This window comes from Pelecanus crispus, chromosome 3 (assembly GCF_030463565.1).
Source record: "Pelecanus crispus isolate bPelCri1 chromosome 3, bPelCri1.pri, whole genome shotgun sequence".
NCBI classification, from domain to species: domain Eukaryota; kingdom Metazoa; phylum Chordata; class Aves; order Pelecaniformes; family Pelecanidae; genus Pelecanus; species Pelecanus crispus.
In genome coordinates this window covers 33,806,931-33,830,562 of record NC_134645.1, presented here as the reverse complement: position 1 = coordinate 33,830,562, position 23,632 = coordinate 33,806,931, and the positions used below count along the sequence as shown (strand labels likewise).

At 39.8% G+C, this 23,632-nt stretch overlaps 1 protein-coding gene across 1 annotated transcript in view; it reads left to right on the top strand.

Moving 5' to 3' along the window:
- The first annotated feature begins 7,241 nt into the window (after positions 1–7,241).
- The window catches only part of LYPLAL1 (lysophospholipase like 1), a 29,222-nt gene continuing 12,831 nt past the window's right edge, over positions 7,242–23,632 (top strand). Inside the window, exons 1-3 of the mRNA XM_075708090.1 lie at positions 7,242–7,326; positions 11,395–11,494; positions 21,995–22,164. Of these exons, the coding sequence (XP_075564205.1) occupies positions 7,242–7,326; positions 11,395–11,494; positions 21,995–22,164 (355 nt within the window). The remainder of the gene's footprint in view (positions 7,327–11,394; positions 11,495–21,994; positions 22,165–23,632) is intronic.

The following is a 23,632-nucleotide window of genomic DNA, read 5'->3' as shown; positions in this document are numbered from 1 at the left end:
ATTTTTCATACTCTAATTCCATAGTTCCTCTCCTGCAGGAAACAAAACAAATCCTTGTTATTGCTAGCTTGATGGTGCTGATTTTAAAAATGTAGGTACACTTCATATATGACAGAACTGGGTCATAACTATTTTGTTGTCACTCAGCCATCACACTCCCAACTACGAGAGTTTTCGGATCCAAACTGGGACCCAGTTAGACTTCTGAGAGACATAATTTTCAGTGGCCTGCTAATAATGGTATGGCCATGACCTGGATTCCAACAACACAAAACCAAAGTAGAAACTTAGGATGTGCTTAATCTCACCTAACTTGAGATGTCCGGACTTCAGATGGATAGAGCTGAGCCCATAGCCAGAGGCACCCTTTACAGACCATAGAGAAGACCCATTGCCTCTGTTGACTAGAGAAAAGGGCCAAAGCTACAGACCCAGAAAGATACCTGCGCCCTTAAAGTCCAATTAAACAAAATAGTAAGGACCAACCATATATCTTTTCCTTAGTACATACAAAAAATAGTACATCTAGAACTTATTATTAGAGATTGTAGAACTACTCTTTTGGGACATATTTAATTTTAGAAAAATAAATAAAACATAACAAATGTATATATGATAGTCACTCTGCACATTGGTTTTATATTCAATCATAAATTTATATGTAGGAAAAATGTATTGATGGATATCATATGTCCTTATACCATATCTGGTCTATGATGAAAAAGATACACCACAGTGTTTTATCTTAAGGCATCACAAATGCTATCTTAAAAGCTTGGAGTACATTTTTGCACCATTCAGCTTACCTCAATATTAATATTATGTATATATGTATATACATGTGTATATACATGTATATACACGTTGGATTTTCTGTTTTGGAAGAATTTGGTGCACCTACACTAAAATACTTTTAATACATAGCACAATCAATTTAAAGAAATGGGGTTTCCATTAATCCACTGTCTGAAAGTGGAACTATCTATCTTTAGGACACCCTCTGATTTCCAGTCTTCCAAAGGTCTTGGTGGTTGATCTTGTCAAATAGTCACAACATTGTACTGGAAATGGGAACAAGATACTCATTTTCCCAAATGAAATGCTATAAATTTAGGCCAATATAAACCTGTCAGAATTCTCCCTCTATAAGTTTCACACCAGGGTGTGGTGCTGCACAGCTGAGGAGCTGAGCTAATAAGTGTTGAAAAATGAAAAATGCTGCTTTATGGCATCACGTAAATTGGCACCAAAAAAAATGCTTGCACCTACGCCCCAGCTTTGACAAATAAATGCCAAAATGTGGGAGCCATCCAAACAAAGTCCCACTGGTATGAAAGCAGGAGGAAAGCAACAAATAGGTCTGTCAGGGACTTCTCTATTATATGTTTCCAGCGTTGATATAAATTTCTACATTTTACCTGCTCAGGCTCAGAAGGGGTAAATTAACCAAAACCAATGTGAACACAGATACTTTCTACTTGCAGATTAAAAAAGCAATTTCTGCCATTTCCATGTTCTAATGTCATTACAGGGTTGTGAGTCCAAAAGCTGGGTTCAGCTTATCTTTGGGTCAACCAGAGGGAGCTACTCCAGACTGACAGTAATGTAACCAAAACCAGATTTTAGCATTAAGAAAGCAAATTTAGATTTTGTTGTGACTGTATACAGTCTTGCCAATACATTCATATGAGCAAAGCCCTCTTTCAGACTTCCAGTTGATACTTTTGTACTCCAAATCGACACGAGATACTTTGGTTGGAGAGAGCTTGCTACCACAGCTATGTTATTTGAGAGTGCGGTATGTTTAACACACCCGATTCATGTACACATGAATGCAGAACAGGGCAGCACTGATCTGGGCATGCTCATTTATGAACTCCAGTGCAGTAATCTCACTCGAGCGCTCCTGTTAATTTCAAGAATTCATAATTCATAAATCAGAACTTAAAAAAAAAGTCAAAATTATGAGAGTTTTAAAATAGGAATCTTGGAGAGTTTTTCTTGTATGTCTGGATTTTAAGGTTCATGTTGTCACAGCTTCTTCCTCAATTCAGAGTGCTTATGTCCTTTTAAAGCAACAAGAACCTGAGATTCATATTCAGTAACATATATGCAAGAACACTGGTCCTCAAGAGAAATACCAAAACACAGAACGAAATCACAAGGTGTAACAAACTTGCCAGATACACAGTTTAAATTGACGAAGGATCCTTCATTCTGAGTCCAGAAATTTTACTGAAGACTGTAATAATATTGTGTACCAACAGCTTCTCACAGGCAAAGCTCCAATGGAGCCAAACCCTCCCATGGCACTTCAAACTTCCCCTAAAAGTCCTGAACACGCATCTCCCATGGCCAAGGTGAATTCACTACCCAGGGTAAGCATCTTTGAAATACTCTCTGATACATAAACGTGCTTTCCAAGCAACTGTCAAGTCAATGTAAAAGCAGTCATACCAGTTAGCAGCCATAGCTCTAATCACCAATGTATTAAATAAAAGGCAGACACCACCAGTCCACATATTAATAGAAAGCAGCTTCACTATTTGCTGAGAATACTGTTAATGTTTTTTTGGTAAGCCCTGAGCATGTCTGCGAGATTCCTTGGGGAATTCTGGTTGAGGAACACCTCTCCAGGCTCCAGCAGTCTATAAGCTGAACATGATGGGCCAAGGAGCTTGCCTGGGAGATGCCTGCAGATGCAGCAGCTGAGTGGACGTCCAAATGACTCAGAAGCAGCAAGGCTGCTGCAAAGAACAAGCAAAGGAAACACACAGGCACCAGTAACGTAGCCAAGCCTGGATTTGTTTTGGCAGGCTGTTGGCTAGCTGCAGGCTCAGATTTCTGAAGAAGGGAACTGCCTCCTGTTGTCCCTGGGACTGTGCCCTCATTTGTTTTTAAAGAAATTGGATGGCATGCAGTAAATATCTGGCTCCTGCTAGGAAAATTATCTCACAAGACCCTAAATACCAATTATCTCTAGGGCCAAAAAGAACACGATTTGTTTATTTATTACTTGTTTACCTTGCTGTGGTAACTAGAAACATTGGGTCCAGATCCCATTGTGCCAGACAGCATTCAGATGTAGAATGCAACTTGCTTTTCTCTTTGTGGACTGTTTTCCCCTACCAAACTCCATGGCAAATCATATCTGTGATGCACAATATGAGGGATGTAGCCTAGCCAGGGAAGTTTTTTTTCTAGTAAGGAACAGGAGAACTCAGCACCAACATATATTTCTGACTGGACAGGAAAACAACTTTTCAAAATCTACATATTTTGAACGTTGCTCATTTGCTAAAACCTCTTTTTTTAATTAAAAAATATGAATGGAAATACATTTTTCATTTGGCTTGGAGAGGGCATCAATAGCTTAGCATGACAAATGGACCACTAGGCTGTGTGCCTGAATAGCAACTTCTATGGCACTTCCTACCTCTACTGCAGCACTTGCACAGAGAACTGTTTACAAGAACTTTTTAGAATAAACTATGCTGAGATGTACACTGAAAGGGGAGACCTAAAAAATCCACATTCCATATAAATTCTGTGTCAAAGCACTGCCATTAATTTCAAATGAATGAAACCACCTGCAAATTTGAGGATAGTTGCTTATTTTTATCAGATTACAATAACTGGCATGATGGTCTTAAAAATAGTGGATAGACCCTTCAGCCTGTAAAAAACTGGGAGGATAGGAGGGGGAGGTGATGTACAAAACAGTCAAAGAGATTCAGCATTTAACTTTACTGCCTAAATAATGAAGAAAGCAAGTATAGGATGGCTATCACTCAGGCAATAAAGACTAGGTGTTACTGATGTGATTTTCTGATATGGTGACGATAATGTCATGATACCGAGAAAGAAATAAAGGGGGTGTGTGGAAAGATCCAAATACTTGATATTTTTATTTCCATGCCAAAATCCTTGCTTCTGTCAAAATCACCTAAATGTAAATATAATCAGCTTGAAATCAGATATACTTCTTTGTAAGCATCGATGAAGCATCTGTGGGTTAACTCACCTACTAAAAAACCCCAACAGTAACCATACAATACCTACAAACTATTTTTCAATGAGGGGTGCAAGAGCCTTAGCTCTGCTTATACAGTTATAGCAGTGTTTCTGGATGTTATATAAGTACATATGCTGGACATAAAAATTACTCTGCAACGTACTGTTTTCAGCTAAAGTTAATTTTAAAGTGCAAAGCCATTTTAAATGAGAAAAATATCAAAATGGTTGCAAGTAAATTAAACGCTTCTGGTTTCTTCTGAATAGAGTCAGTGTGAGAGAACAGAGTCAGAACAAGAGAGCGCTGTGAGAAAGAGCCTATCATATGGAACAAAATGCTGCTCACACTTAACATTTACTTTCTTTAGAAAACTTAACTATGGCCACATATTTACATTTATGTATTTATTTAACATTTAAGTCAAAATTTAATCTATTTATTTCATTAAGCCCAGAAAAAAAATTAAAAAGAGAAGCAATTTCAACAGAATATGTTTTTAAGGGTGTGGGAGGACATTTTATTGATGCTGTGAAATGTAATAAATTCCTTTTGGAGATGTTACATGTCAGCAGTGAAAGACTTGTAAAACACCATAAGCATCAGAGCTTAAGCATATGTTAGTTTAACAAAATTTGCAAGCTATTTTCATACTGCCTATAATTTTCTACAGTTATTAACATATTAACATACAGTTATTAACATACTGTTAATTCATTCAGGATAGTGCTTTCAGTTAGTAAGGCTAGGTTTTAGCAGCAGCCATGATTTTCATGGTTTTCATGGGTTACATCTGTCTGCTTCATAGGCTTCACGGGTTTGGCCCGGGGAAATAGTTGTAACACTTTCCTAAGTTCTTACTCCAAGCAAGAGTAAGAGTAACTCCTTCCCCTCCTTCTTTGGGTAGAAGGCAAAACTGGCAGGGGAGGGGACTCTATCATCCCTCTAACAACAGAAAACTCCCAGAAATTAAAGAATTGTCTCCTGGCCATTTCTGAGCACTTGATTCAGATCTGTCACAGTTAGAAGGGTTTTTTCTCCCTGTGTTTTTTTTTAATGTCATTAAAATACATTTTTAATATCATTAACATTAAAGATAATTAATATACTTTAAAAGACCCCAAGAAAAGGTTTTCCTCTGGTATAAATAACAAGTTATTACCATAAATTTGTTGTCATCAGAATTATAACTCACCTCTCTTCCATTTACGTTTGTTCAGAGCTCCTATTCTCTCTCAAGTTTCTATGTAGCTGTCTATTTTGTCTTTAATTTTTTAAAAATATCGGTCTTTCCCCTGAAGCCCTGGAGTCCTCTCCACTCAGGGAAAGGTAAAGATAGCCCTTTGCTTGTTTTTTAATGGAAAAGAAGGAATGAATCTTATGCCTTGACTGTTTCCCTTTAAAAAAAAAAAACACCACACAAAATCCTCCAAACCTAGAGTACTATTTTTGCACGGTCTGCTATTTTATCCTTTGTTTTGTTCCTGGCATCAAGCTTTATTTGTTGGCACAAGGAAATCTTGTACCTCCAAGCTTGTAACTCAGGGCAGGGAATGACAAACCATAAGCTTTAAAAAGGCTTGATCGTCGTTTGTTGCCATAACCGTGCAGAAGAGTTATTCCAAAGCCACACATCACCTTTGTTCAGTGATCCTTCACATACAATAGCCCTCAAAAATTACTATGCTCATGAACAACGGCAATGTAAATTAAAATATTACAAATAAGTATAATTAAATGAGTGACTATGTCCTACAATCATGATTATACTTTGCTGCTAAACTAATTTAAAAAAAAAAAAAAGCCTTGGTGTCTCAAATACCACACTTATTTTTGTATCCTGCAAGTCAAGTGAAAAGTAAGGCAAGACTCGGCTCTTAGGCATTGGCAATACTGACTCGTTCATGGAGACACTACTTTGCTGAGATTTTGTATTCTTGAACTGGGCAACTGAGACTGTAGGAAAATTTTAGCTATCTCTTTCATCACTCCCCACCATGCAATTTTCTTATTTCCCCAGCTATCAGATTTTTTTTCCTTCTATTTACCTCTTGGACCTGCTGCAGAATAAAGAGACAGCTGCATACGTTTTGAAGGGGCATCACAACACACCATTTGTCAGTCTACGTTTAACTGGTGCCCTAAGATTTCACGGCCTAAATATATAGGAAAATAGTAGTCAGGACAGTAATTTGAACAGAAATACAAGCACAGCATGCTCTTCATATTACACACACACTGATGTTTCATCTACTTAACCCACAGGCCATTCTGAAGGTAGTAACATGCTACCTCAAGAGGCTAAGGTTTCATTACATTTTTAAGGACTAACAGGTGTGCCCCTATGGTTTGCCAAAATATTTCATGATGAACTGCAAAACTAATCTGTAAACTTGCTGCTCGCACTGCACCTGGCTAGTGAAATGGCAATAGCGGAGTTTATGCCTGGTCATCCTTGTTCCACTGCCGCAGACCTCAAAGCACCAACGCAGGTGCTTAATCTACACATCACTAGAAAAACAAACAAAAAAAAAAAGTGTTATGAACTTGAAAGTGTGTTGGTTACCTGCAAGTGCAAAAGCAAGCTCCTACTCCTTATCCCCCTACAGAAACTACAAAGAGCATCTGAGCAGTTGTGCTCAGACGTGGATTAAGGTCAGACAAGCTCTCAGATGTCTACTGGACCTTTGTAACATTGGTCCTTGCGGGCCCTTCCCTTTCTGAAGGGCCCCGGAGGAGCCATCAGAGGCCCCGGCCTCGCCTCAGGTCGCCTGCCAGCCGGGCCTTTACGCTTGAGAGCGTGCACCTGGTGAGGCTTCAGCCTAACCGCCTTCCCCAACACGTACAGCAACATGGAAAGGGCAACCCCCCTTTTACTGCTTGATCCCCGGTTCGCCTAAATGGCATTTCTGTGGACAGGGCCTGTAGAGAGATGGCATTTTCTATAAATAGATTTTAGTAACGGGGCATGGCGTTTAAAGCGAGAACTTTTCTGGTCTGGGGCTGGGAGAGCTGCTGCTGGGGCAGTAGTGCCTGAGGAGAGCGGGAGGGGGGACGGGACACGACACACGGCTCCACGGTACGAGGAGGCGGGAGCGGCCCGCAGCACCCGCCCGGCCCGGCGGCGGGGCCCTGCGGCCGCGGGGCCGCCTCTGCGCCGGCGCGGTGGGCCGCGCTACCGGCAGGGCCGGGCCGGGCCGGGAGGAGGAGGAGGAGGAGAGCAGCAGGCATGGCGGCGCCCGCAGCGCTGCAGAGGAGCGTGGTGTCCCCCGCGGGCAGGCACACCGCCTCCCTCATCTTCCTGCACGGCTCAGGTGGCTCCTTTCCCCCTCCTTCTCTCCCCTGCTACCCCGCGGTGGGGCCGGGGCGCGGGGCAGGGGCTCGCTGGGCGTCGCTCCCCGCTGGGGAAGGGCGCAGCGGTGTCGCCCGGGGGAGGCCGCCCTTCGACCGCGGGGCCAGGGGCGGCTGCCGCCGCCTCCTCCTCCCCCTGCGCGGCGGGGCCCTCCCGGGAGCGCGGCGGCGGGGAGAGGCAGGGCCGGCCCCTTCAGGCCGCGGCGGCCCGGCGCTGCGTGAGGGGCCCTGCGGGACGGACCCGCTGCCACGGCAGCCGCCAGGCTCGGCGTGGCTGGAAAGCGAGGAGAAGGGGTGTGAGGCGGCCCTGCCCCTGCGGCTCTGGCCTCCTCTGGCCTCCCCTGCGGGGCCTGCGGCGCTGGCCGGCAAGGAGGAGCCTCGGCGGGCAAAGCGGTGTGCCTGGACTGGGGATAGCGTTTGGGCTTTCCTGGGGCTGAGGTGGGTCCGTGGGGTGTGTTTTAGGGACGGTGCTGTTATACACCAGCCTGCCTTTCTTCGCCATGAGAACGCACACGTTCCAGAAGATAGTCTCCTAATCCATCCACGCTAAGGGTAGCCACATGCGAAGGACGATTTTCCATATTTAAAAGGGCTCTTGGCGTTTTTAGGATCAGACCGAGAGTATTGTTTGTCACCTTTTCAAAGGCAGTGTTAACAGACTGGCTTCTGTCCGTTCAGAAGGGTCCTAGCCATGTCCAAACTGACCTCATGGCCACCATCTGCAGAAGGTAGTTACCTGCATCAGTGACCAGTCTGAGGGCAGGAGGGCAGTGTGTGTTTTATTGCCTTTTTTTTTTTCCTAAAGTTTATTTCCAACCTGCTAAATAACAACAACAAAGTCCACAGGACTTGAAGAAAAAAAACCCAGTAATCATAGGTCTTTATTAGATCAAGGCCTTGGGAATCAGTTCTGTTGAGCTGTCCACGTGCATATGGCAGTGTGCTCAACTCTTTCAGTGTCTTTTTCCTAGTTTTGCTTTTAGCTGATGCTTCTACTTAGTTTAACAAAGATATACATGCTTATTAAATTAGTTTCGTTTTTATAGTGTAGTTTAGTTTTTCACAAATTCTGTGAGTTAAAGAGTGAAAGAGAGTTCATAAGATGTGTTCAGCCCTCTTGTTAATGCTAATGCTTTAATGCTCAAGGAAATAATTTTCTCTCGTGTTGGAGGAGTAAGGGAAGATTATGGTTAGAGGTTGATTCCACATGTGGTTAAAGTACTCTGCAATTTTTCATTTTTGATATGATTTCATTCATAGTTTGCAATGGGGAAGTACAAGGGTGCTTTTATTTGGTTTTGTTTAGCAGTTCCACAGAATAGAATTTAAAACAGAAGTAGCCACAGTGCCGTTGCTGTGGGCTGGCCTGTAAACCTGAATTGGTGCCTTCTGTACGGCGCTTGTGATGGAAAGTGGCAGTCAAATGGCGTGAATCCATTTTGTTCATAATGCTTGCTCCAGACAGTGGAGAATGTAAATGCAAATGGCATAGAATAATATTAGAAAATTCCCAGTACTGTACATCAAATCTAGGTAGAGGATCCATTTGGTAGCTCAGCAGGAAGGGCAAATGGACATAACAAATGTGTAATGATTTTTTAGACTTAGGTTTACAACCTTGCATGCTACATGTTGTTAAGTTTAAACTTTGCACAGAAAGAAAATTTTCAGTTTCATTCAAGCTATGTTTGAAAGGAAAATAATTCATATTTTACTTGAAGGCTGTGGAAGATAATATTGCTGCCATCAGTCTATTTCAGGTTTGGAAACAGACTCAAGGAAGCAAACAATGCACAGATAATTCTGCTTTGAGTCTGTAGTGTTCAGAACAACATATAATGCTAAAATCTAAGAACAGCCTGAAAGACAAACATTTCAGAAGGTTGTTGGGGTTTTTTTGGTGTCACAGTCTCCTCCCTTTCTCCCTGCCCTTCTTACCAAATCAAAATGCATTACCTCTGCATGCACGTGCTCACAGCGGTTGCAGAGCATTTGGACCATGGGGACTCTTGACACACACAAAAGGTCATCATTAAATTTTCTTTTACTTAATGAGTTTTCTATGAACTTGTCGTTGACAAACTAGCTTCATTAACTGTAAATGTTTCTGTTGATCTCGGCAAAGCTTAAGAAATGTGAATAAATAATAAAAGATGTGTCCTGTACCATTAAGGTTTGTAAAGACCTAAGTAAGTCCCAATTCTGTAAGCATTCAGATAGTTGCTTAGGTTGACCTACCTGAAGGTTGGTCCTGTGCAAGTATTTGCAAAGCCTAGACTTTTGCTTTCCAATTAAAAAAAAGAGGAGTGTAGAAAAACAAATGTTTATTCAAGCCTCCTTAAGATACCTTGTTCATAAATTAGGTGACAGCAACCATGAGGTAACCCTTGCACGTCAAGGGTGTCTATTAATAAGCAGACGTGTGTTTGGACTTCAGACCATGCTACTCATGTAAGCAAAGTGCTCATGGGAATGCGTTCTGAAGCATCCAGTTAGAGATGTAACTTTGATTTTACTGTTTAACATAGCACAGAATAAGATTTGTGTCAGTTTTGCAATCCTGTTGCTTATTTGCCACTTAGAGTATTTAGGCCAAACAGAGAGAACTTCATGGTTATGCCACTTGAACTCAACAGAAAAAAAAATGCTGGATTTGGATCCTTTTGGCTTCCATTTTAATTCTGAAGATGCATTAATTTTTTGTGTAAATAAAGATCACTGAATTTGGAGTGCTAAAGCAAGAGCAAATCTTCTCCATTGGGGAATTGTAGTCATTGTAACAATAAATTAGTATATTCATGTGATGTTGTTCAGATGAACCCATGTAACATGGCAGTAAGCCTGGCTTAGGGTTTTTATTTTTTTCCCCCCTTCTGGTTTGGCCATTTTACTGAGAAGAATAGAGTGAGTTCTAAAGTCAAACTGACCAATGCGAAATAAAGTAATAGAGAATACTGTTAACTCAGGTTAGCAGTTTGAGTTGATAATATGTGGGAGCCTCGACTTCAAACAAGGCTGAAGTCCTACGGCATAAGTGGCAGTAGTGAAATTCCAGTTTGCTGAATCCACACCAGATTTTTAGGTTGAACATTACTACATGTTGTATTACTGCCTAATATAAACCATATTCCTTGATGGGCCAGTTTCCTCAAGCTTGAAGCACTGTTTAACTCTTGTGGAGACGTGTGTGCACACTGTTCAGAGAGGTGGCAGTGAAGTTATAGTACCAGTGACACAAAGACAAGCTCTAGAAAACTGTGTGGTATATATATATATATTTGTTTGAAAGGACCACGTGATGTCTGCATAAGAGTTCATCCTGTATATCTGTTCATGGCACTTCAGTCTGCAGGGGTTTTGGCTATAGGCTGAGTTGATAAGACTAGGAAGAAACACATTGAGAGTCAGATCTCAACTAGCTTTCAAATGGAACTGTGGGATTAAGGTTTTTGAGGAGCCTGCCAGATATTTTAACCCAAACTCATCTCTTGAGCACTTTTACAAAATGCTGGGGGTGTTTGACTGATACTTCCTTTAAAGCCTGTGTGTAATATTAGCACAATTAAATGTGAAGATCCTTTTTATTGCTCTTGACTAAGTTTTGAAGTGGGTTAATATAAAATTCTGTAGTAAAAGTAATTGTCTTTTCTAAGGGGAGCAGCAGGTATTTTATCTCACTTTTTATGATGTTCATCAGTATTTTTTGTTTATCGCTGTTCTTGGCCAGTAAGGTAAGTTGCAAGTAAGAGGTAAGGCCTTGTGCCTGATTAGGAGGTACTTAAGCCATTGGATGTAGTAAAGTATATATTAAACTTATGCTGTGGGACTTCTTAAGTAGTCTGTTTCTAGGAAGTTTTGAGTCCATCTTCATTGGAAGGGGGATTGAGGTTATCCTAGAAAGTTGGTTTTTAGCATTTTGGAAGATTGTGATTTAGAAATCAGGTCAATCTAGTATAAATATATTTGACATTGTATAGTTTTCATTCTAAATGCACAGAATAATTCTTGTTGTACTCTTCTGTGTGATACAGGTGATACTGGCCAAGGAGCAAGAACATGGATAAAACAAATTTTGAATCAAGACATGGCTTTCCAGCATATAAAAGTAATTTACCCAACAGCTCCTGCCAGGTATTGTTTAATATATGTTAACTGTAGGATTCAATTACTCTATTCCAGTACTGTAGAATATGCTTGTGAATATTGGTACAGACTGTCATAACACTTCCTTCTTCTTTCTCATGTATATGCCTTTTGGCAAAACCGGAGCTCAACATTGCATTGCTTCCCAGGGACTGTGAGTGTAAGTGGTTAAGACTTCACAGAAGTCACAGTCTCTAATTCAAATGCAGGTATTGTCCTCATAGTATCTTTCCGTCTCCTTGATACAAGTACAAGAAGATACTCCATGTGTGTTGTAATGGCATTACAGAGCAATATTCTGGATCACAATCCTACCTCTACTAGCTCCCTTGAATTAACAATTAACCACTAAAATATTCTGTTGTATTTAATGCCAGGTTTCAGTTCTGAAGGTGGTCGGTCTTTTTCGCAAGTAGGATGTGAAAGATCTTGAGCTGCTAGAGAAAGGACTGAGAATTTAAAATTACACGTTTCTCCTAGTTTGAATCCTAACCCTACTGTTTCAAAGAGAATTGAGTTCAGCATTCACTGTAGGCACAAATCTCATTATGAAATGACACTGTGTGTTCAGTGGTAGACTGGAAATATAGACAATAATATTTACCCCTTGGAATTTGAAAGTTAATGAGGTCAAACCTAAAGACTAAAAGTTGGACACCTACCTCCACATTTAGCCATCTAAAGACATGGCCTTATATTTCAGAGGTGTTTAATTTTTCTTAATATAAATTCATTTTTAAGGTGTCTGTGGCTCTAAGTTAGGAAAATGTTTCCTTGAAAGGTAACGGGGCTTAAGTTTCTTTCTGAATTTGTGCGTAAGTGTGGATGAATGCTGAAAGGAAAAGGAAATTGTGACGTTCTACACGGACTTTCGAGGTACAGAGGTTTGAAAGTCAAAAAATTTTTTGGAGGCTATAAACAAGTATAATAACGGATTTTGTCTGGCACTCACTAATACGTGAAAAAAAACTTTCCTTGACCATGTATTTTTATGATCTACTTAGCAGGAAAAGCAATTGAGAGATTGCAGTGTGAATGTACTCACTGTGTTACAGAAGAATCAAGCTTGTGAGTGGAAGTCTTTGAAGCAACATGTTTTGGGTTAGTAGGTACTGAATATGATATTCTGTAAATAATGTGCTCATTACTTCATTGATGACAGGCTAAAGTGATGCTAGAGTTATCAGTGGCACATCACACATACTGATGGGCTCCATTTCTTCCCTATCAACATAGCAGGTACTGCAGAAATGCAGGAGGTTTTGCTTCCCTATGTGATTATCTTTCTTCACATGTTATGTGCAGCCAGAGCACCTCAGACCATGTCTATTAGGCCAGTGCTTCACTTTTCCATCCCACTGCACTGCTGGGGTCCAATCCTTTTCTCATTTGTTTTCATTTCTTTGGATAACTACAGATGTAAACTATGTATAAATGATTAACCAGCAAGATCTCCTGACTCAAATGAGTGGTGTTTATGGGGAATTTGTTTTTATCTTAAGACTTTGGATTTCAGTACTTCGGTAAACAGATGGGAAGAAAGATAGTGTCGTAATTAAAAGATGTGAATAGAGTTAATTCCACTTTCTTTTTTAAATTGAGGTTACTCTTGTTCTTCTCTAGGGCAGGTAGAGGTCATGCATGAGTGGATTCAGAAGTGTTTTTTAGCAAAACCAAAAAGTTGTATATTCAAAGAATAAAAAATACCCACACTGTTTGTCTTTGACTAGCAATATGAAATATGCTCAGGAATATTAGTGTACAGCCCTCTGTTGCTGATAAGCATCATTAGCTGACATAGTGAAATAAAATAGATGCCCTTAAGTACAAATGTTTGCCACTGTTTGCAGCAATGCTGAAGTGAAGTTTGTGAAGATGTGTTAGTGGTTGAAACTGAAATTAACAGAAGCCTTTACAGACCCATTTCATGTTGGTTTGGTATTCAAGTCCAAAACGCTATGCTTTTTGAAACGTTTCTGATGGTTGCTCTCCTTTCTTCCACAGGAAGGAGAAACAAGGCCTAGAACATCCAAACTTGAATGGCAGAGATTAAAATAATTGTATCTGCATTAGGAACTTGAATATACAGTCTGATTTTATGTGTGTGTATGTATATATGTTTTGATAAGGGTTCCAAATGCTTCTGGCATCAGTGGGAATTCAGCATCCTTGATAACGAGACCTGAAGATAGATGGTTACAGGTGTGCAGATATGCTGAAGAAGGTTCTGATCTAGCCTTTGATTATGTAGAGATGAGCAATATGCTGATGGAAAGCTATGCTGATGCAAGTGAGAATCTCTGTGGGTGGCACAACCTGCTACTGCATTGTCAGTTATAGGAGCAGATTGCAAAGCTTGCTAGCAGGTTTTTACACTGATGATGAAAGCAAAGAAAAGCTTGAAGTTAGGCAAGACCATACTAGGATAGCTTGGCTAATACGCTCTTCTGGCAAAATACTGTTAATGTGGATGTAGTTCATACTCTATAAACTCCTGTCTTTTCCAACATAACTTGCCGCATACACATTGAATGCTCTCCATCAAAGTAGTTATGCCAGTAAAAGCAGGTTTGATGATATAACTGCAATGCTAGAGGCTTTGGCAGGATAAACTGTAGGTCAGGAATAGCTCTTCATGTTTTTGATGAGTATAATTCTGCTGATAGATAGATCTATAGATTTGGCCTTATGCATTCTTCACCTCTATTAAATAGAGTTCTGAAAAGCAGTGGAATTTGTGTTTTTCAAGGAAACATTGACTTTTTTTTTTTGTGGAGGGTAGATGCGGTTTATGTTTACATTTTGTTTAGATTTTATCCCAGGCACTGAAACATACATATTTTTCATTTACTACAACATCAGAGGTTCAGACATGTTTTGATTCAAGAATCGATGTGTTTGAAAATTATTTTGGAAAACCAGCCCAGCATATATCTAGAAGAATTCTAAAACAAGTTCTCTGGCTTTATTAGCATTGATTTCGGCAGACACTAGAGTGGATACTTCCATTTTGCATGTAAAAACAATAGAACGTTACTGAACTGCGTTTTATAAAACTGTTTCTTACTGTTCTCTATAGGTCTCTGTAAAAAGTTACACTTTTGAAAAAAGATTTTACTTTTTTTAATAGTTTTTATAATGTGCAGGGTCTGTGTAGAGAATGATCACCAGATGTCCCCTGGACAGGTAGTGTTTGCAGTATTTTGTCACACTCATCCCCCATCACTTTGGAAAGTCTTCTGAGTCTCATTATTTGCTTGTTTCCTGAGCAAAAATAACAGAATGTAGATAGTGCAATTTACTATTAAAAAAGAAAAGCTTGCAAAATCTGTAAGTAAAATGCTTATGGTAAAAAGCGTGCTTAGATAAAAAGGGAAAAATACGTGGATTTGAAGTCTCAAGATTTGATGTAGTGAGAGCAGTGGCACCTGAATTTGGAATAAGTTTGGAAAGTAAATGCAAGTAGCTGGGGTGTGCAAATTTTGCTCTACAAATGAAAATTTTTAGACATTGCTTAGAGAAGTTTTGGTTTTTCTCTGTAATGTAGGCAACTGGGATACTTAAAGCAAGTTCTCTACTCATTTTTAAGAGGTGGTTCTTCTAACTTTGTCTAGCTTTCTTTCAAGATCAGTGCTTCTGTACATAGATTAAACTTGTTAAATGCAACAGAATTCTATTTCCTCTCCCTTGTAATGTTAATGTATATCTTTAATTAAAAAAAGAAGCTCAAATTGTAGCCCTAGCAGCTGATGCAATCCCTAAAGCCACGTCTACAGTAATAGTTTTAAAGGAAAGGGTTTCCTTTTTCCTTTTTTATTTGGGTCAGGATGGCTACAGCTTTAAATACTGTTTCAGCTGCTACAACTGTGACTTAAACTTTAGGTTTCTATTGAGTTTCTAAATCAGAACTGAATACCACCCAATTTAACCTTTTTTTTTTTTTTAATAGAAAGTGATAGTTTAAATTGGCATTGCAGGAGCTAACGTGGTAAAGTTAAAACCATTTAGGCTCCACTTGTTTTAATAAGTATACCTTACCTTCTATAATTCCCTTAAAAATCTAGGTCAAAGATTCTTTGCGTTGTCTAGCATTCCATTCTGACAGTCCTTCTCTTTTGCAAGTCAGAAAGTAAACTATAAATATTTCTTGGGCTATTTTGTGGATCTTTTTGACACTCACTCAACATACCTTTCTGTGGCCAATAAGTCAGTCTCTATGCAGAGTTTGTTGTCTGGTGGGGTTTGTTTTGGTTATTTCCAACCCCCCCCCGCCCCACCCTCCTAATTTCCCTTGTCTCTATGTATGTGGCTGGTAAGGACTGCCTAGCATTATATGGTCTGGTACTCCATCCTTTCACCTAAGTTCACATCTTTGCTCAGCTCATGGGTGGAAATTAGTTTCATCTCATCGTAGTCCCTATTTGGCTATATTGCAAAACCACCAGACACTTTGGCACCGTTCAGCTACATTGGCAGTCTCTACTTGTGAGAGGCCTAGGATTGGAAAAGCAGCAGGGGTACTGCAGGTCAGACTTCAGATGGATTGGCAGAGCCGTGTAGGGGACCATGCACAGTGCCTATCGTACTATGTTTGGCTCAAGCAAATGTTATTAATCCTTCACTTTTGTAAGCTCTAACCTCATTCATAAATTTAACACAAAGAAGTCTTTTTAGAGGTGAAAGTTTGAGGGACAAATGGAAAGGGTTTTGGTTGGTATCATGGGGTGGTTCTTTCATCATCTGATGAAAGTAGAAATTTAACATATTTTGTGTAATAATGATGGAAGCATGCTTGGATAAATATAATATTTTCCTTTTATTTCTCCTCTTGCATTAGGTGAGGAAAACATATGGATATGCATACATGCAATGCTTACATCACATACTAAATACCATGTGGAATGCAATGAAGACTTCTCAGAGATACTTTAGTCATGCTTTGGGAAAACAAAGTAGAACATGATGGCAATAATCTTGGATTTCTATTCTGTTCAACTACATCTCGCTCTCAGACATAGTTTCTCTTGGTTTTTCTTCTCTCAACTGATTTCCAATACAGAAGAGTTGGAGACAGTGGTTTTTATATGGCCCCTCCAGCAAGCAGTTGTGGGGTTCTAGGTTATGTGTTGTTCTGTGCTCTTGCTTTACAGTTTTTTCAGGGGTTTCTGTGCTTAGCTAGTGTTGTTGATCCATCCTCGGTATTGTTTGCCACCAGCTTGTGAAAGATACCACTCTGAATCTGAGAGTGTCTTTCAAACCTCATAACGGAGAACTGATTCATATTGGACCCTGGTTTGCCTCTTGACACTTTCTTTCAATGAATTAATAAAGCAGCCACTATTAGCTAGTTGCTGGGGGATTGGAAGTGTCTAGAAAAGGTCATTTACGGTCTTTTCGACCATAACATTATTGCTGTTTCTCTGATAGTACAAATCCCCACAATTTACACCCAACCCACCCACCACCCTCCCTCCCCAAAAAAACAACCCAACCCAACAAACCAGCAGAAACAAACTCGGAATTTGACCTGCTGAGTTTTATGTCAGCTTCTGTTGTGGCTTCCTTTGAATAAAATTTGTCCCAAGTAACAAAAGCTGTCAACATAGTATTTCTTTAGGTAACCATTCTGTACTGGCTCAGTTAGCTCTCATTGCAGGCAGTATGCATCCAAAATGACTCTACCAAAAGCATTTGCATGTGGTTGAGTGAACAGGCACAGCCTATTCTGTGGAACAGGCAAAATTACTCCTCATGGATATCACTCTTGCCCTCTTTTAAATTTTTATTTTAAGTATACGTCCAAGTTTAAGCTGTTTGAATTTCTGACACATCTTATGCTGTGTTACCATACCGCAAAGCTTCGTTTTTAAGATGTGTTGAACCTCAGTTTTAACATAAGATATACTTTGGACTAGAACTTTTAATTATACTTCTGGTATAGGTGGATTCTCTGCCTTTCCCCCCTCTTCTTTGAAAATGCACTTTCTGCTTCAAGCAGACAGTGGGAAGTAAAAAGCAGAATTATGAACCAGATTTTCTGTTGCGCTGTGCTAGTATCAGCACTGAGATTATGCTAGCAGAGAATTTGCGACTGGGGAAGTAACTTTGCTTTCATTGGAAAAACCTGCTATCAGCTTTAAGAGAGTCAAGACCGGCTTCTAGAACTTAAGCAGTCTGGCAGCATGCTCTGTAGATTTTATCGAAGGGATGCGTAGACTTAAAAAAGACAACATTACAATGTCTCATGCAACTCTGACTCTTAACTGAGAGGAGACGGGTTTGGGAAAGAAGCAAAAGTGAGGATTTCAAAAATTTTGATCTTTTTCTTTCTTTGAATCTTGAAGCCTAACTTCAGGATAAATTCCCAGTTCTGTCTGACGTCTCAGAAAGTTCTGTCTGGAACTTCAGGAAAGCTGTAAGACAGCTCCAGTGGTCTGGGTTTTATGTGAGTGCATTAGCAAGGTGATCATAGTGCTGAGTGTGAAGGCAGTGATACGATTGCACATCAGGAGAAAGAGTTGGGGGAAGAATATTTACTATTTACCAATGTGCTGTGTGCTACTTTTACGTTTCTTATTTAAAGCAGCTAGTAGCTACTGGTTTGTCTTTTGACTTAAAATGTTGGACAAGGACAGTGATTTGTTGGAGAATGAACAAAAACACCTGTAGTTTTATGTGAATTGCTATGCAAATAGCATCATTTTTGAGATAGGATTTGTCATGAATCTGAATTTGAACCTTGTGTAGCATCATTTAGTTGCTCTCCATGTCTGTTAACTTAAGATAATTTCAAACTATTTAGTGCAGTTCTAAATGGCATTTAAGAAGATCTAGAGTATATAATCCATGTTCCAGAAAGGTGGAAAAAGATAGTGTTACTGCTTCCTGCTTTCATTATATTTTAATCGTTAGTATATAACTGACATTAGCAGAAGCTAACCTATCGTCAGTTTGTGAAAACTTGCATGATCTGTATTACTTTGAAACTTTGCAGTGAAATCAACAGTGAAAATTACTTCTGTCTGAATACATGTTTAAAAGATTGAAAGGATGATAAATACTTAGAGATATTACATGATGTATTTTCCTTTTCAGAGATTCAAATGTTAGGTGTGTAGGATCTTCTTGAAACTGCAGTCTCATGCAAGAAGGGTGTGTGTGAGAAAACAGTTCTAGATCAATGCAAACCCTTAAAAAAATAAGACCTATAAAGTAATCAGAACACATGGTCTAGAGTGATTTGAGGATATTGGGAAACATTTTAAAGATTCTTTTCCTCAGGGTGCCTGCAGTTTCTTAAATGCTGTTTGATATTAGCCATGTCTCCTTTATGTCGTCTTTTCTCTTTATTTTTAAATGTTAAGAGTTAGTTCAATTTGTAGGAAATTGTGTTCCAAATGTCTTTTAAAAATGGGTACAAGTTTGGAAGTTGGATATACCCAGAGAGAGGGTTCTTGGTTCTTGATTCTCGTCTTCTTATACAGATTTGAATCTTTTATGTGCTCCAGAGCAAGCAAAACATCCCCCCTGCCTTTAAAACTGAACAAACAACAACAAAAAAATCCCACACAACTTGGGCAGGCTATATATTTTCATTCCGAGTTTCAACATCATGTTTTAGAGACATGGAGCTTTATTATCATTTAAAAAAGAGAATAAAGAAAGTGAGGCACGAGGAAAAAATCATCAGGACTATTGTTACGAGTTTTGATTAAACTTAGGAAAGCAAAAAATCCAAACTTAAAGCTGACCATTTGGTCTGACAGTGTCCTTAACTGACCATGTTGATCTTACCAGATGGAGTTTTCACTCCACTTTGTATTTCTTTGCTTTTGTGTATTTCAGTCCAGCCTCGTGTCACTGTAGCATAGGGATTTTTAAAATTTTTTTCTTTTGTGGTTTAATTGTATGAAAAAATTTTGTTCTGTATTCTTGGAGCTGTACAGATGGTTCCATGCCAAACATATTTGTTTACCGTGGTAATGTCTGAGTTGTAGTGTGCCAGCTAATAAAGGGATTTATTTAAGGAACAAGGTGAATGACTAAAACAGATGTGCCAGTTGGGTGAACCATTAAAAGAATCTTACTTCTCAGCTTTATGTAAAGGTTATTTTTAATGCATTTCTGAGAAATCAAAAGTGGTTGCAAGGATGTTTTTGAGACAGCTGAAAGCATCTTGTCCGTTTGCTTGGGGGTCTTTTCCTGTGGAGTTAAGACACATTAGTCTTTTCATCTACCTTATTGAAGAATTTGCAAAGACAGCAGGTAAAAGTCCTGAGTTTTGATGTCTGATCAAGTGTTATAATCTCACCGTGGATTTTGTCCTCTTTATAAATTGTATGATTCTGTCAATCTGTTTTAATATTTCTGTAATGTAGAACAAATATGTGTCTTCATTCCATGGAAATTCTGGGTCAACCTGCTGTAATAATACAAAAACCTTACACATCTTTTCTCACACAAATATCAGGTACTCTGGTTTTACTAGAAAATGAAGCACTCTGGTCATTAAGCATTTTAACCAGGACTGATGTAAAAGTGGTTGAGAGAGAAGCTAAAATTGTGAATTAAATGCTGTTTTCCCAAGCACTTAGTCTGTTGCACATCACATTGCCCAAGTGGCTTCCAGAAACTCCACTGATTCTGCTGTTGTTGATATTTTTGACTGGAATGTCTCCTCTTAGAAATTTACTTTTGTCTATTAGAGAGTTATAATTTTGTTTCTTAGGCATTGACCAATTCATTTGGGAAGACTCCTGGAGACAGTGGTAATAGTAAAGAGAAGTTTAAAAAAAAACAAAAAAACAAACCACACCATTTTAATAACATTCTTTAAACTTAAACTTAGCTTTAACTTGTTGAGTGTACAAAATATTTCCCCTGAATAGCCTTTACTTTAGGAGTTACCTTTTTTTAATAGACAAGTAAGGGCTAACTTGAAAAAAAAGAATTTGTTAATTCTGGTGCTTAAGTATGTGGTTTATTTTGAATTAAGCAATTGAGGGGCTACTTAAGGCACACACTGTACTAAACTTGACCACATACTTGTATGACATTTTGAATAACAGTAGATTGTTGTGGGTTTTAGATACTTGTTCCTGCAGCTGTGCTCAAAAAGATGAAACAGTGTAGTCTGTCTGTACCTATCTGTTGCTGCTTGTTGCCTCTTTCTTTATATTTGGCTTAGCAGCTTTTAAGTCACGGACTTCAATTGTTTCATATTCATGCCACTGGGCAGGAGAAAATCTGTCTTCTCTCATTTTTGACTTGTGTGACTGAGTGATGGAAATAGTATACTGCATCTTGTATGCTCGTATTAGTGGCAGTATTTCTGGTTTAGAAATAGCCATTTACATATGTGAAACCTCTCTGGTATTAATAAAGGCAGAATTTGTTCCTTCATTAAGAATAATTGAAATACTGGCTTTCTCATTTTAGGTTAGCTGTGTTTTTGTTTAATCCTAGTACTGAAAAAAATCCAGAGAGAGCACAGAAGTCGATGTTAGCATCTTCAGTGGGTTCCCATCTAGACAAATTTATCAAAGGTTGTCTGTTTATAGGCAACGATTGTAATCTGATCTGAGCTTAAGTAAAAATGAAAAATGTGCCCCCTCATTAAAAATTGCAATTAAGGATTTTTAAGGGGCTTGGTTTTGAGATGAAGCGTCGATCTCAAAGCAGTATGTTTGGTATTAAATTCTAGAGCCATTGCAAGGCAATTAGGTCACCTTTCTTGGGATTTCAGGGCTCTATTCATCATCTTTATTTAAAAACAAAGAAAAGGCTGCTTTGAATTGTAGCTTCCTTGATTATCTGAGGTTTGGGCAGCATGTTAAAGTACTTAAAATACTAATCTGACAACACAGTGTTATGGGGGGAAGTATCATTATGTCTCTAATTTGTGTCTGTGCACCAATCCAATAAGCAACATGGCATTTCTTTCAGTTATTTTCATGAGATACCTGCCCCATTAACGTGAGGATGGCTGTATTTATTTAAGAAAAAGAAAAATTGACAGAATAAATTTTTGTAAATACCTAGAGGTTCATGATACCCATTTCCTGTCAATTTCAGCAAGAATGAGACAACTGAATCCCTTAAAGTTAGCTCCTGCAAAGCTGTCTTGTTTAGCAGTTACTTCAGATAGTCCTATTCCAAGGTGGATTTCAACCCTAACTTTGTTTAGGATTAAGAACCTCTTGACAGGGTTTGGATTTAAAATGTTTAGCTGACCTGATCAACCTTGACATTGAACTGACTGAAACTTGCATTTTATACAGCTTCCAAATGCTGTCTTCATTCTTGAAGGACAGTGTTTTGAATGCAAGGAAATGCAGTGTGACTGGATGTGTGTTGAGTTAGACCTGAAAGAGTTTCCTTCTCTCCTTTGCTGGAGAGAAACGGAATTGTTTTTATTTATCAAGTATGCTGAAGGCTTTTGATCTCATGCTTGGTTAATATTTGTTTTCTTTCCTTCCACCTCTCCAGGCCTTATACACCTATGAAAGGAGCCTTTTCCAATGTGTGGTTTGACAGACATAAGATCTCTAATGATTGTCCAGAACACATTGAAAGTATTGATTCTATGTGCCAGGTTCTTACAGACTTGATCAACGATGAGATTAAAAATGGCATTGCAAAGAACAGGATACTAATAGGTAAGAAAGACTTATATTTAATGTGCTTATTTTAATCTTTTTTAATTGTTAAGAGGTCATCTACTTTGAATTTACTCCATCCTGAAAGCTTGTGAGCATGCCTTGCAGCTGCTGAACAGCCCCTTCAGCAGCCAATCTGCAAGAATATTAAATCATTATTTAAACCTGTATCAAGTGGAGAATGTGGCTAACTGCAAGCAGTGTCCTCAAAAATCATAGAATCATAGAATCATTTAGGTTGGAAAAGACCTTTAGGATCATCCAGTCCAACCATTAACCTACACTACCAAGTCCACTCTAAACCAATCAAGGGTAGACTAGACTAAACTATGTCCCAAAGTGCCACATCTGCCTGGTTTTTGAACACTTCCAGGGATGGTGACTCCACCACCTCTCTGGGCAGCCTGTTCTAATGCTTGACTACCCTTTCCGTGAAGAAATTTCTCCTAATTTCCAGCCTAAACCTCCCCTGGCGCAGCTTGAGCCCATTTCCTCTCATTCTATCGCTAACTACATGGGAGAAGAGACCAACACCCACCTCACTACAACCTCCTTTCAGGTAGTTGTAGAGAGCGATAAGGTCTCCCCTCAGCCTCCTTTTCTCCAGACTAAACAACCCCAGTTCCCTCAGCCGCTCCTCATAAGACCTGTGCTCTAGACCCTTCACCAGCCTTGTTGCCCTTCTCTGAACACGCTCCAGCACCTCAATGTCTTTCTTGTAGTGACGGGCCCAAAACTGGACACAGTATTCGAGGTGCGGCATCACCAGCACTGAGTGCAGGGGAACAATCACCTCCCTGCTCCTGCTGGCCACACTATTCCTGATACAAGCCGGGATGCTGTTGGCCTTCTTGGCCACCTGGGCACACTGCTGGCTCATGTTCAGCCGGCTGTCGACCAACACCCCCAGGTCCTTTTTGGCCAGGCAGCTTTCCAGCCACTCTTCCCCAAGCCTGTAGCGTTGCATGGGGTTGTTGTGACCGAAGTGCAGGACCCAGCACTTGGCCTTGTTAAACCTCATCCAGTTCACCTCGGCCCATCGATCCAGCCTGTCCAGGTCCCTCTGCAGGGCCATCCTACCCTCCAGCAGATTGACACTCCCACCCAGTGTGGTGTCGTCTGCAAACTTACTGAGGGTGCACTCAATCCCCTCATCCAGATCATCGATAAAGATATTAAACAAGGCTGGCCCCAAAACAGAGCTCTGGGGAACACCGCTCGTGACCGGCTGCCAACTGGACTTAACTCCATTAACCACAACTCTCTGGGCTCGGCCACCCAACCAGTTTTTTACCCAGTGAAGACTACGCCCGTCCAAGCCATGAGCTGCCAGCTTCCCAAGGAGAATATTATGGGAGACAGAGTCAAAAGCTTTGCTGACGTCCAGGTAAATGACATCCACAGCCTTTCCATCATCTACCAGGCGGGTCACCAGGTCATAAAAGGAGATGAGGTTGGTCAAGCAGGA